The 15,082-nt window shown below is 43.6% G+C and overlaps 1 protein-coding gene across 2 annotated transcripts in view; it reads left to right on the top strand.

Moving 5' to 3' along the window:
- The window catches only part of RSU1 (Ras suppressor protein 1), a 108,631-nt gene extending 99,508 nt beyond the window's left edge, over positions 1-9,123 (top strand). For both annotated transcript variants that reach the window (XM_061346132.1, XM_061346133.1), the window contains exon 9: positions 8,660-9,123. In XM_061346132.1, the coding sequence (XP_061202116.1) occupies positions 8,660-8,762 (103 nt within the window). In that variant the 3' untranslated portion in view covers positions 8,763-9,123. The remainder of the gene's footprint in view (positions 1-8,659) is intronic.
- Positions 9,124-15,082: the final 5,959 nt, after the last annotated feature.

Below are 15,082 nucleotides of genomic sequence, written 5' to 3'. Positions count from 1 at the left end.
CGCTGAGACAGTGAGCTCTGGGACAGTTTTGGCAGAAAACTTTTCTTTTGCTTACTGGCATTTGGAGTGTTTTTAGGCAGGAATTTGCACTAAGTCAGCATTGGACTATATGACTCAGCAGTCTATAATGTAAAGTAGCTAACAGCTTGTGCAAAGTGGAAACAGACAGGGGGTGGTTGCTTTGGGTGGACTTCATCTAGCATTTTATAACATCTAAACATGAGTGTCTGCATGTCAGCCAGCTGCCCACTGTCTACTGTAGTTGGTGAAAATCTGTAACAAGGGTATAGCCGTTAACCATCTCACAGCAGATTGTATTACTTGTACTGGGTCACTCAAAAAGCTGTCTACACTGCTGTCTTCTTTGCTATCTCTTTGCCTCTCGGCACTGGTAATAGTACAGAAAGGTGGCTTCTTTACAAGGATGATTGTGTCTAACTCAGATCCTGTTCTCCCAACAGAAAAATATTGTGGGAAGCTACCTACTTAGGAAATCTCTGTGAACTGATGAAGGACTTTGAAGCGACCCTTGGTGGTTTGGGTACAGTAAATCAGTAAGCATTCTGAATTTTAACTGAATGTCTTCTGATGGACTTGTCTCTCCTACAAAATCCTGTTGAACATTTCATTATCAGGAAGGATTTCCTCAGTTTTAGTAACTGCTGACAAAGGGAGGCAGTGGTCTCTGCGCCAGTTTTAGGGAATGATCTCTGTGAAGATTAGTTTTGCTTTATTCTGTGTAATCCTTTAGAGTCTGGGAAACTTATTTGCTCATTATCTGGTCACTGTTTCCCACTACAGGATGTTCTATAACACCATAGTATTTAAGAAACTTTTAAGCCAATCTCCACTGACTGCAACATGGGCTTGGATACCTAGCTCTCCACCTGTAGTGAACACTCTCCTTCTCATCTAATTTGGGCTTCAAAGAATGAAATTAGCTACAAAAAAAAAGAGTTAAGCCAAGATGGGAAGAGGTGGTCAGTTCCCCTGTGGTGTGCCTCTGGAGGGGAAAGCACTTGAGGCAGATTAGGGATTTCTGGTAATGCAGAAAGTCTCTTTGAAAGGTGAAGTGCAGGACTTGGGGGTTTAGGGAGGGTGATGGCAGGACAAGCACTTCAGAAACTTTGGGTGATGAAGATTATCGGGGCAGGTGGAGGGAACAGAAAAACATCACAGTTTGTTACACTTCGAATTGTCTTGGGGGTGGGCTCTGGGATGGGGAGATCTGGGGCAGTCTGAAGTATTAGGCATACCAGAGTGTGAGTGGGCAATAGAGGAAGACAAACTGTTGCAGACCTAAAAATACTGGAACCGTTTCACAACGCATGAAGAGCTGCAGGTTTAGTAGCCCAGAAGCTCTTGCAGCGAGGCAGGCACGCAGCACTACCAGCGCCTGGCCCCTTCAACCAGGCAGCATTGCCTTCAGTTCAGAGCATGAGGGGTGAGCTGCTGCATGAACAGGTGACAGGTCAAAGCTGAGTTTCCTGAAGAAACTTGCAGAGAGCTTCAGATGATAAACGTCTCTGACACTGCTGCCATCTGCTCTCAGCGCGCTCGCAAACAAGGGGCAAAAAATTAGCTGAATAGAATGAGTCACTCGTGTCTGTTCTTCTTTATTAAGAATCCTAAAACTGCAGCTTGCCGTCCGAGTGTGCAAAGAAATCACATACTCATCTCACTTAATTTATATCATCTTACTTATGCCACAGAGATTAAAAAAAAACTATTGGCAAATACCAAGATAGTATGATACTTGCAAAGTAATTTGAACCACCACTATTTTCTTTCACTGGTATATTACTGATAAATTCAGTCCTACCCTCTGTCCCCTTCCTGGAACATGATGCGGTTTGAAGAGGTGACAGGTTAGACCTCCCTCAGGAAAAAAGGCCAGGCTCAGTCACTCAGAGGGGATACCAGCGCTGCAATAAGCTATGCAAAACTACCAGGGCAAAAGCATCTTGCAGTAAGTGCTTGAGAATTGTGACTGATCCAGGCTAGCCAGCACATGTCAGTCTTGCAGGCACTTCTTTCAGTTTTGCCTCTCTAGTGGTACCACCACAGACTCAGCCTTTCCCCTCTCCTGCTTCAGCAGCTGGTACTGGGAGCCAGTCCTGTTGAGGTCACTGTAAATGCCCACATCTGAAACCTGTGTCTGAGCATTAAATGAGCACCTGAACCTGAGCTCAAGCTTTTGGAAAAGCAGTAGCACTGGAATGTTTCACCTTTGCTTCTTGGATTACAGTACATACTTGGAGGTAGCATCTCTCCAGGATCATATTTAACTGTGTGTCCTTTTCATGCTGCATGCAGACCCTGTAGGGCTATTACAGATGTAAAGTGAGAGCAGTGGCTTTTCTTGTGGCTCATTCTTGAAATCTTCTTTCAAAATGCTTAATCTCAAGAAAATCAATGTGTTCATCAAATGCTTCGGTTCACTAGTTTAAACAAGCTCACTCTTTTCATCTCTGGGACATGTAGCCTTCAGCTAGCAAGCATTTTGTTGTATAAGAGAGAAAAATTGGAGGTGATTGTGCTGAGGGTGGTTTTTGAAAGTGCGCTTTTGAACTTTATTAGTTCTAACTACAGCTCTCTTTTTGAATTCAAGATTCTGATAGGAAGACTGTATGCTTTCGAGTTACAAGGTTCCGTGCCTGATCTTATGCTGTAAATTGCAACATTTGGCAATTTGTAGTTTAATTTAGAAGGATCACCTACTTTCCTAAATGCTTAAGTAATGTGGCAGGCTGTGGTTATTGATTCTCTCTGAATTTATTACAAGAAAGCTGTATTCACTCTTTCCTCTTGGGAATGCCCCTTCTGAACTGCATGCTTGCAAGTGACAGCTTAGACCCCTGATACATAACCAAAGACCTTGCCTAATATCCTTGCAACTGCTCGGGGAATTTTTATTAAGTAAAAGCATCATTAAAGTAGACAGAATGATGAAGTTTAATGAGCGTCTTTCTCACTTGATGTTGTTAGTTTTGCTGCTGCAGCCATAGTGCTCTCATTTGTTACTTCCAGTGGGGCACATAGTGAATACAGGGAGATTTTGTTTGCATTTATATTTACATACAAAGAAACATTTATGTTCATGAGAGATACTTGCTTTGAAAAATACATACAAGGAAAGAAGGCAGCTGGTAATCTCTATGAGAGGGCTTTCTGCATTTTCAGTCTTGCATTTAATCTCCCCTTTCACTTTAACATGATGAGAAGGCTGCATGCAGTACTGTAGCTGTTAAGCCTACAGAGGTTCAGCAGTTTGTGAGCTGTGGCTATAATAACTAGCTTCTGACTGTTGCTGCAAAATGCAAATGTCTCAAATATTTATTTGCACTGCAGATTTTTATTCTTCAGCTGAGGTTTTGGTCCGCAAGCTACTTGCGGTGACCAGCCCCATGAACAGGTGATGTTCCAACACATCAAATGTGAAGGTGTTCCCATTAATGTATTATCAGCACTTTTATCTCACAAATCTGCCTTGAAACAGAAGCCACAGTCTACCTCAATATTCCTTTGTCTGTTTATGGAGACCATCTGCCTTCGCTAAGGGTCTACTCATACAAACAGGTACGTCAAAGTGCCATCTCCTCGTACGTTACCATCCATCAGCTGAGCTGTGTATCTGTCTGCGAGCAGGTCTTAACCTGACCTCCACTGCTGAAGACAGTGTGCAAGTGTCTCTGCCTTACATGTTTGACTCGCAGTGATGCCAGAGCAAAAACGTGTACACAGTTAGTACAGCTTGGCTGACAGATGGTGACATGCAAGCTATGGTGTCTGTGTCCTTCCAGTAGGCATCAAAATCATTAAGGACTGTATATGTAAATTCCACATCTATTAAGCCAAAGGGTTGTAGGTTCTCATGTAATTCAGGTAGTTGCTTCTCCATGTGGACCAGCTCCGTTAGTTTTTTTCTTTATGTTTTTTTTTTTTTTCCAGGGTTTTTTTTACCCTTGGGAGCTATAAAAGTGGTGCCTGTTGTTGTACCAGAAGTTCATTGAAAATTGTGAATTCAATTTTCCCTAAAGTAACAGAAGGCAAATTCTGTCCCAGTGGCATTATCACAGTCATTATTGTATTTAAATGTTGTTGTGACACCATATGTCTCCTCGTATTTGATGTGTGCAAACACAAGAGAGAGTTCCTGTCTGTGAAGGCTTGTATAGTCTAAATACGTCTGATCCTTGCTCTTTGCGTAGCAGACTACTGTGATAGACTGTAAAGCACTTATCTTCAGTTGAGATAGCAATGTGCAGCTGAAACTTTCTTGAAATTTTGCCAGAGAAACCTAAGTAGGGATATTTGATTTGCTTGTTTCAAACCAAATAATTATTTTTCTGGAGGAAATTTAAGCGCACATTCTGATAGAAGTGGTTGGACATGAGAATAACTAAAAACTGTGTAAAAGTGCTGCAGATGTCTGCAACTCATGCACATCTACTGCTACTGACATAGTATTTTCATGGGGTGGTAATTCCTGGCGTACCAATAGCACTAAGTACCATAAGGAGCAAGTATTGCTACCAAAACCATGTACAGGTCAGTTGGGATTTTTACTGCTTAATGCATGCAGTGACCACTGGACCTCATTTCGCAGTCAGAAGGCGTTGCCCAAGGAGACTTCCTCAGAACTCACTGAAGTTCATTGAAAATTGTCAATACTCAGTTTCTGCACTTCAAAAGCACCCGTGTAGTCAGGAGATTTCCCACCCCACCCTTTTACTTCAGGAGATGTTCAGTAATCTGAGCGCAGAATGAATGCCAGAAATGTCATCTGAGAGGGAAAGTCAGATTAAGTTTCTAAAGCAAAAAAAGTGCAGTCTAAGCCAACATGAGCAAAAAAAAGGTATGTAACACCTAAAAGCCACTAAAGCTCTTACAGTCCTCTGAGTTGGCACTAAGAGGGCAAAGGAGCTGTGGGGCAGCAGGAGGTGGAAGACAGTACGGTGACAGGGGCCTTCTTTTCCCATCTGCGAAGACTTCTTGTGCTCAGATACAGTGGGTCAGTAGATTCTCTGTTAGTTCAGTGCTTAAAGTCCCAAATGGGATCTTATTACATGAAAAAACCCCTCATGTTCTATTCCAACATGGCATTATTTCTCTAGAGCCAAAAAACCACTTGAATGTTAATTTAGTATTTAACTGTTGGTGCTCACAGATTTGAGCATGCATTTCCACTTCTCTGTTGCTGACTTCTCAGAAAATTATTGCTGAGAGTGGTTGAAATGCTGTACTGCATATCAGTGAGAACAAGACTGACTTTTTCTACCTTGGATCAGTTTCTGATGGGACAGCAGTCTTGAATGACACTTCTGTGCTCTTCCACAATGTCCTGGGTTCAGCTGTAACAGTTCTTTTTCTCCTCCCAAGTAGCTGGTGCAGTGCTGTGTTTAAGCTTTAGTCCGCAAACAATGCTGATAACACACCAGTGGTTTACTCGTTGCTAAGTAATGTTTGCCCTGATAAAGGACTTTTCAGTCTCATGCTCTGCCAGTGAGGAGACGTACAAGAAACCAAGAGGAAGCAGAGGCAGGACACCTGACCCAAACTAGCCAAAGGGTATTCCATACCACAGCACAGCATGCCCAGTATATAAATGGGGGGTTGGAGTTACCTGGAAGGCCCAGATCGCTGCTCGGGTCGGGCTGGGTATCAGTTGTGGGTGGCGAGTGGTTGTATTGTGCATCACTGCTATTTATTGTTTCTTTTTTCGCTTCCCTTTTTAGTGTTGTATTCTCTCCCCTTGTTATTTCCCTTGTCATTATTATTAGTAGTAGCACTAGTAGTTTTATATTATACTTCAGTTATTGGACTGTGCTTGTCTCAACCTGTGGGGTTTACATTCTTTCAATTCTCCTCCCCATCCAGCCTAAAGGGGGGAAAATGGCAAGGAGATGAGCAAATGGCTGCATGGTCCTGAGTTACTGACTGAACTTGAGCCACAACACACAGTGATAGTATTTCCTGATATTAAAACATCTCCTTCCATATCTTCCCTCCTTCGACTTGCTTAATGCCATCCAAAGCAGGACAGTTATTTAGGATGGATATTTGATTAGTATGCATACTGTGTACTTGGATAATATATAGCCTTGTGCTGTTGGGGCTGTATCTCTTATGGATAGAAAAATATGTGTGCTGTAGCTAACAGTAAGCATGCAGTTATTGCGGAGAGTCAGAGATATCTGCATTCATCAGAAAATGGTATCTGATCCCTTGCTGACAGGAGGTGATGGCACACAGAAATTTATAGTAAGGTGAAGTAATGTCGCAGTTTACAGTTTTTCCTTGAGGAAGTCTGTTTTGGGTACAGTGCACCTTGACAGGAGCCTGCTTAGCAGCATGATGTAAAACTGCAGCTGCTTGAGGAGGTGAAAGAGCGGGATGCCTCTCCAACCACCCTACAAGAAGCTCTAATCCCATTCTGCAGTCCAGGAGCTCCAGGGTTGAGGTATCTTCCAGATACAGCAAAATAAAGCTCAGAGCCATTGGTAGCTTTTTTACCTCCTCACATAGAATAAAATGAGAATAAGAATAAAATGAGAATAAGAATAACATAGAATTATAATAAAGTGAGACTATAATATAATAGATATAAATATGAATTGAATGTTTCAGGAAGGGATCTACAGTGATCATCTAGTCCAACCGCTTGACTAATTCAGGGCTGACCAAGTTAAAGCGTGTTGTTAAGGGATTGTAGAAATGGCTCTCAAACACTGACAGGCCTGCGGCATTGACCACCTCTCTAGGGAGCCTGTTCCAATGTTTGACCACCTTCTCAGTAAAGAAATGCTTCCTAATGCCCAGTCTAAACCTCCCTGGTGTAGCTTCGAACCATTCCCACGTGTCCTATCACTGGATGCCACCAAAAATCGCTTGGCACCTCCCTCTCCTCATCCCCTCCTCAGGAAGCTGTAGAAAGCAATGTATGTCTTACCTAAAATCTCTCTGTATCTGACGTAAATAGCCCCTTTATGGCCATGCCTTATAGCACAGTAATTCAAGAGTATTTCTGTCTGTTTGGAACCTTGTTCAGTGTCTCTTGCATACAGCTGACTGCACAGTCCTCCAGGCCTTATAGAAGAGGGAGGGTACATCTCCTCCTGAAATTAGTTTCCGCCTGCAAAGCACAAGAAGTCACTGTATAAAGAGTCACTTTATCTCCAAGATACCTGCCAAGGGTGATACCCACTGTAGAAATGTATGTCAGGTCATGCTTTCTGGCTAAGCAGCAACATATCATGAACTACGTCTGTCCCTACATGACTGAGCAAAAGTAGCAAAAGAATCTGTACATGGTCCTAGTTTGCAGCAAGGGGCTAGAGAGACATGCAAGCTACATACGTTGACTCTGGTGGAAGACAGTGCATGTGAGGGTATGTGATGGACCAGCTTGCCTGTAACAGCTGGGACCTTCTACGTGCCTCAAACACATGAAAATGTGGGTCCCAGGTTCTATGGCAACAGTGCTGACAGTTGCCCGTCCAGATTTTGGCACACCAAAAGGCAGTTCTAGGAAGAGTCTGAGTTTCTCAACCCCAAGCCCCTGATCTGTCCTGATCCTTGACAAAGTCCCCCAAAAGGTAGAGGTGCAGCGACACAAGGAAGCCTGTTGTGGGAACTGGTGCCGTTATCATCTTCGGCAGCAGAATTCCGATCAAATGTTTGAAGTTGTGTCCAACTCTGCTGGCAACACCCTAGTAGACTGCTGGTCAATGTCCACCCTAGATAGGGGTAGACATTCACCAGCATCGAGCTAAAGCATTATCAGGGGGACACCTTTCAGAGGGATTTGAGTATCAGTGTCAACATTGGCAGTGTTTGTACAGCTGAATGAGTAGAAACAAAGCTTGTCTCTGTTCCCTTTTAGATACACTGACACCCCCATGAAGTATGTCTTCAAAAAGCACTTTATGTCAATAAGGGAAGTTAAGTTTGAGCTCTGTTTATTTTGGGTAGGTTTTTAATTTAGTTTAATCAGGATTACTCATAAATTGTCTATTAATTACTATGCGATATTCAGCAAGATCCTTTCAGCCATGTAGTCTACTTAGATTCTCTGTGAATGCTAGCCATCTTAATTGTAGGATACTTTGTCAACATTTAATCAGTGGTACTTACTAATGTGGCATTGATGTGTTGGTAGCTGTCCCAGTACTATCAATCATGTGCAAGCAGCAAAGGCAGCTGTGACACCATTGCTCTCTGTCACATTATCAAGCCCTTGGGTTTTCTGGTTAGGGATGATGCTCACTTTGCTCTAAGCAGGCACTCTATCTCTCCAGTTCAACCCAATTTTTGTCATTGTCGGCTTGAATACACATCCTTGAAGCCTTCTGAGCCTTAATCCCATAACTGCAGAATAAAGGTTGCTAGTTTCTGAAGGCAAAACTGATTGCTCCTTCACTGCTCCAAAGACCTGCTCTTCCCGAAGTTGCCTTCCTGATAAGTCACAAAAGCCCTAATACTGATTGCGGCATGAGATCTAACAGAAAATTCAGTGTGTTCAGACAAAATAAGTATACTTACTTTCCTTCTTTTTTTTTTATTTCTAGTTACTAGATGCACCGTTTAACATGCTGCAGAGCAAAAACTTGTGTTTAATGGTTGTATCACAAATATTCTTTGTCTCATTTCCTTACAGTCTTTATGGTAGACACATGCAGGCGAATCCTGAACCTCCAAAGAAGAACAATGACAAGTCAAAGAAGATCAGCCGCAAGCCTCTGGCAGCCAAGAACAAATAAGTCTCTGGCTTCTGCCTGTTTTTATGTCTTACATTGCTTTTGCATGTGCCTATAATACTCCTATGCATCTCCCGTTACTCATAAGAAAGCAGACAGTAGCAGTAGAAGCAATTTACTATGTATACTGCTTTAGAAGATACTGCTGAACACAAAATTAAATATTCCTCTAATTATGGTCACATTTATGTAGCCTTTTAATATATCACTGTCAAACACGTTTTAGCTTTTCTATTTATATGTATATTAATGTCCTCTCTTCACATGTATCACGTCCTGTTAACATCAGGGGGGTTGCACCTATATTGTACAATATTGAATTTCATATAATATTCCAAGTGATTTTAATAAAGGTCTTTCTTTGTATTGTGTTTCGATTTCTTTGGTCGGACTTATGAATAGTGAATTTCTGGATGAACGGGTATGTCCAGTTTCCTGCAATGTGTTAATTTCTTGTGTAGGAATATGATAGCATTTTATCAGATACAAATTACTCAAAATTTAAAGCATTCCATTCCAGGAGTAAAAAATGTTAAGAGGTTTCTATTTCTTTTTTGCATTGCTGTGTCCTGCTTTTTTGTCTTGGAGGTTATTTTGAAATCAAAGGGTAGGGGAAGGTAGAGAGGAAAGGAAAAAAATTGTCTTTGTAAAGAGCTGTCAATTGCCAGCCCCAATTTGGGGAAAGAGAACTTTGTCATTTGATGAAAATGGTATTTCTGCCAGTTTTTTTAAGGGTTGGGTTTTTTTTTTGTTAGGCAGAAAACCCAAATAATGTATTTAATCTGTGCTGAAAGCGCCTGTATTGAAGAGCTGTTCCAAATGGCTTTTGAAAATGCCACAGGTTCTATATTTATCTGTACAAAGCCAGCACCATAACTAAGCTCAGAAGCCACAAATTGTTTAACATCTCAAATAGCTTCAGGTCTTAACTGACAGGGAATAAAAACCTAAAATCTACAGACAGTGATTTCCAAACAGTTTTAGTCGTAGCAGAGGAGAAGCTAACCAGGAAACTCAAGGAACAAGAACAGTTATTCATACCTAGATTGCTCGTGCCAGGACCTTCCTGCCCGTGATTTCCAATGTCATGAATTTCATGCCTGAGCAACCCAGCACTGAGTTTCGGCTGCCATCCGGACAGCAAGCCAGGAAATACACCCAGACTGCCAAAACAGGCCCGTGGTGTTCAGTGAGAGAAGAAAAGGTTTAAAATATCTCATGCTAGAAATTGTATTTTCTAAAAAAGCCATTTTGTTTCTCAAGTCTGTTACCAGCACCAGCCTCTTGATCGCATTTAAGATTACCCCAGCATTTAAGTAATACATGACTGCCTTAGTCTGGGAATAAATGTATTGACATATATTTTGCAACAGATTTTTTAAATTGGCAAGCAGGAAGTTGGCATCAAGCTTTAGACACATTTTAAGTGGTCTTTGGTACTTGAGAAGAATGAGGCAGTCTCGATAGGCAGATGGAAATAAGTAAAAATGGTAGACTTGTCAGAAACAGTCAGTTCTATCTGTCACAAGCTCTGCAGAGGATTTTCCAGACCTCCTAAATTATCTGTCTAGGGGAACCAGGTCCAACTGAAACAAGCCCTTGAAGGCAGTAGCTTGGGTACATGTTAAGAATTCACAACAAAAACTGGCCCCGGCTGGAATGCACACAATTAAATCTAGTGCCGGCATTAACACATGAGGGTACCTAATGACAGTAATAATTGTGCTTCAAAAAGCCCTGAAGAAATGTCAGTGAAATGTCAGAGGATCCCCAAACTACCATTGCAGATTCCTTTTGGAACAAAATAAATAGCAAGGGCACATCTATCGGGAAGAGGATCTAGATCCTTCCCCCAGTATCCTCTGCTGGCACTGAACACGATGGGGTGGCAATGCCCACAGGGCTGACCTGCTGCTCTTCTGACAGATTCTGGCAGCTGTGGATAGACCCCTAATTTGAGGCTTGAAGATGTTTTACGTATGCTGGCTTCCAGCTAAACTGGATTCACCGCTCCTCTGAAATCTCCCTGGGTACCCTTGGACATGTTTTTCTGTGAGCAATATTGCTCTCCTTTGATACAAACACAAATCCAGCCAGAGATAAAAGCATCTGGTGGTGTCCAAGACTGTGTCTGTCACCTGCTCTGTGTCTTGGTGTTTATAAAGAGAGGAGTCGCCGTGGGGCTACAGGGATTTCAAAGCATGGAGTAGAGTCTCTAATGTAAAAATAAAAGCTTGTTGAGCAAGGCCTGCGATGGTGGTGGGAAGCTACAGCACCACGTTAAAATAAGCTGCTGATTTTCAGGCATTAGTCAGACTGCCATTAACTGGAAGTGTTGAAGGACTCGTGCAAGCTCTCCTCTGCAGGGTTTCCAAGTATTGAGAGGAGCATTCCTGGGTGTTTGTTCAGAGCAAAAAAATCCACCCAACCTTCCCACTTCTTCTCCCCTGAAGGAGGAAGAAACACAGTTTTGACAAGCAAAATTAGGAATGAAGGGTCTGGGGAAGAATAAGTGAAAGGCGTAAGATAATAAGAATAAAAGAAATCCTAATGGCAGAAGTACTGGAGAGAGTGACAGATGGGGAGAAAAGAAGTGTCTTGAAAAAACAGATGAAAAATAAAAAGATAATGATCTGAGAAGATGATGGAAAGAATGAAACATATAAGCTTTACAAACAGAAACAAATGGGGCAAAGGGGTGCTCTTCAGAGGCTCAGGGCAGGGTAAAAGACATGAGAAAGAAAAGCAAACCAGCTGGGATGTAACATGCTAATGTTTTAGGGTTTTTAAAGGTACCAGCTTCCTAGAGCAAGCTACCCAACAGTTTGAACATGAGTTTGATGATTTTTAGGTATCTGTTCTCTAGAGCTGTTGCTTTTTTAATATTTAAATATAAATATTTATTTATTATTTATTATATTTTAATATTTAAAATAAATATTTGTTTTGTGTTACTGGGCCACATTGGTTTCCTCACTGTACTTGAAGGGGCTGCTGTGTCCTACTGCGGTGAACCAGTTAATGAGCATCACAGCTCATGATGGTCCCTCTGATAGTCCCAATGGTCATTTTTCCAGTGGATCCATCAAACTGGGGCTCTTTCCAGTGAGCCCTTGGGTGCTGCCCCAAGGCGAGCAATTGTGTTGTGCTTACTGGAGCATAGAGCTCTGTAAAGGCAGCTCTTTGCTCCTCTGGTCAGTGCTATGTCACTGGCCTGGCTGATGCTGAGATTTCCTGATCGCAGGATGCCTTGAGAGGACTATTTTGCCATCCCTTCTTTCATTGTCACTGTTTCAGGTTGCCTCTTTGGGCCAACCTCTCACACAGCCAACACCATTGACACTTCAAGGGGAGGAAATTATTCCTGTGAGAAGGAAAGTTGCTTTTTACAGCTTTCCAGCACCTGGGAGCTCTTTGAAAACAACAATGCAACTCATTCTCTAGTTTAATTTTGCATACAGTGAGCTGGAAAGAGTTTGGTAATGTTTTTGCATACAGTGCACCCTGACAAAGAAAACTTTTTGAAATTACCAATATGCTGTGCCATTGCAAAGAGTGGCCTGGGGAATTAATGCATCTTGCTAAGGATAGGGCAAAATGAAGCCAGAAATCCCACATGTGCAGGCACTATCCACAGTTTACTTGTACTTACAGTATTGCCTCCTGCAGTCCACCTGATAGACAGGTAACAGTTTAAAAAACCAAACACTCCACAACCCAAACCAATCTCAGCTCTGGCAACTTGGGCACTGCTGTTGTTTTTCTTCTTATCTGAGAAAAACTGTGGGCAACAACGCAGATTCCAAACTTTTGCCTTTTTATGATTGTTAGTCTGGAAATACATTTCCCGTGGAGTCACTGATATTCAAGCATCTTTACTTTGGATTTAAACAGGTCTTTCCTATTAAGGAAATTACACCGTAGCATCTGTTCATCAATTAGCTGCCAGCCTTAGAGCTGCAAATCACACCAGCAGCACGGGCACTTCTTCTGAGACGGCAGCTTGTTTGGGGGTGCGATCAGAGCCAGTGTGCCCCTCGCCTCTCCTTCCTCCAGCACCTCGTATCCATCCCCTCCATCCTCCTCCTCTAGGCTCTCCCCACCACACACAGGGCTGGGTGCTGGGCTCTACCTCTGGGGAGAGGTAGAAACCTTCCTCCTGCTCTGCCAGAGGAGCAGAGTGAGGTCAGGAGGCATTTCCAGCCCCGGGAATGCTGGCGCATGGCTCAGTGCTGGTATGAAAGCCGGGAGGGTGAGTCTGTGCCATTCCCACGCGTGCTGAGCAGCAGGAGCTCCGGAGATGGGTAATATTTCCAGTTTGGAGCGGGTGGGAACTGTTAATATCCTCATGACAACCAGGAGGAGTGAGATTGTCATCAGTTATATTAGTTGTTAATTTAGTAAATATTAACAATTTCTGGGGTTATGGCACAGGATGTCAGCTGTCAGCTTGCTTTGTTTTTCTCCTACCTCTCTTTGCAGTGACACATCTTTCATACTCCCGGATTCGTGCCATGTGTTCGTTGCCTCGTGCTGACACCAGCGTTGGCAGATGTTCTGGGATAAAGCCATGATAACCTCCCAAAAGCTAGATTTTCATCCCCTCCTGGGTACTTTGTTTCCTCTGATCTAAGGAGAAGTAATCTGCCTATAAAGCACAGTGATTTATAATGCCTGTAGTTGGTTTCCATCCCGCCTCCCCATCCAGCTCACCTGTGAGTGCCGCACGCAGGCACCGCCATTCCCCGTCTCCCTCGGAGCAGGGACTGAGTTACAGCCTGGCAGGAGCTGCTTCCCTATTGTGCAGAAGCCCTTATAATTGACATTTTTACAATACACCTCAAGAGCAAAATCTTAACTGTATTTTTAGACCCAGGCACACGGTAATGTGCGAGTGCCAGCCACGGTAGTCACCCCTGCAGCTTGACAGACGTGTTTGAAAGCAGCTTTAGCAATGAGTTGTGACTGGGGACAAGGAGCCGAGGAAGGCAGCTTTGCCAGGGCACCTTGGCTCCCTTGCTGCTGGTGAGAGCCCCTCTGCCTGCTCTGCTCCACTCCTGTGCTGCCAGCATCCTTGAGTGCACAGCTGGTGTGCAGCCGAGCAGGGGGGAGCCCCAGGGCACGTGTAGCTTTTCCTGACATCCCAGTTCCTCAGGATAATGTTTCAGATGGCCCGGTGCTGGGGCAGCTGAGAGCACAAGTTGCTGGGAGCAAAGCCCTGGCTGGATGGCTGCTCACAGGGGTATGAATCTGCCACTGAGCTGCACCCTCCAGCCTGGAGGGATTCTTTCCTCTGGATGGCAATATGCAAGCACTGGACAAAAATACCCCCGTGGTTTCAACAGTCATTGCAAGGGCTGCAAGGGCTGGCATCTCACGGGGCTTCGGGGCAATGTACAAAGGCTGTGATGTGTGCAGGAACATAGGTGGCCCAGGCTCTCAGTGGGAGAATGGGTTTTAGCTTAATACTGGGTGGTGGTTTCCCTCCCGCTGTGTGTTTTAGATTGTATATCACAGCACTGATACGGAGAACTGGTGGTCTTGTCAAGTGCCCCCTCAGAGGGGTTAGTTTTAGAAACCGCTGTGCATTTTCATATTGTTGGTGATTTGAGCACCCTTTAAGCCACCTCTTCTTTGTTCTGATACCAATCCAGCTATACTTTATCTTAGGTAGCTACTCAGCCATGCCTGGCATATGTGGTTTCCCCAGATCACACAGAAATGAGCATCTGTGTTTGGAGCAGCAGAGAGCGCTGATTCAGAGGAATGAAGTGCACAGGCGCTTACTGTGATGTGATGCTAGCAGTTACCATCCAGACCGTACAAAGCAACTTCCCTGTTTTAATTTCTGGTCAATTTCATCTGTTTTCCTGGTCAATTTAAGCTCCGCCAGTGATATCGAGAGACACATCAAACACCTTGTAGATCAGGAATTCAATACTAATCCATTCTGCAGGCAAATATAACTTTTCCATTCTGCAAACATAAACATCAGAGCTTTGGTTTAAATTCAGGTACCTTGCAGACAGCGTGTAGGCTTGGGGCTTAATTGTCAGAAGCTCTCAGCTGCTTGTGCCAACGGGGAAGGATGACCAGCATCATCCAGAAATGCAGTGTTCCGCCTTTGCCGGCAGTGGGTGCAATAATGCAGTTAGAACGGCGAGGAAGGGAAACACCGGCCCTCAGCAAAGAGTGGGACTTGAGATCCTTCTAATTCCTCGTGTTGCTGAGACAGTTCACAGCGACTGTCACCCCCGGGCTTGGCAGAGCGTCCCCTGGAAGGCTGCTGCTGTTTCCTTTCCCCTCACTTTGCTTGACATCAT

This window comes from Neopsephotus bourkii, unplaced genomic scaffold (assembly GCF_033783945.1).
Source record: "Neopsephotus bourkii isolate Nb327-2 ecotype Australia unplaced genomic scaffold, CSIRO-AGI_Nbou_v1 NB_257, whole genome shotgun sequence".
Classification (NCBI taxonomy): domain Eukaryota; kingdom Metazoa; phylum Chordata; class Aves; order Psittaciformes; family Psittacidae; genus Neopsephotus; species Neopsephotus bourkii.
This window is presented reverse-complemented; position numbering and strand designations above follow the sequence as displayed.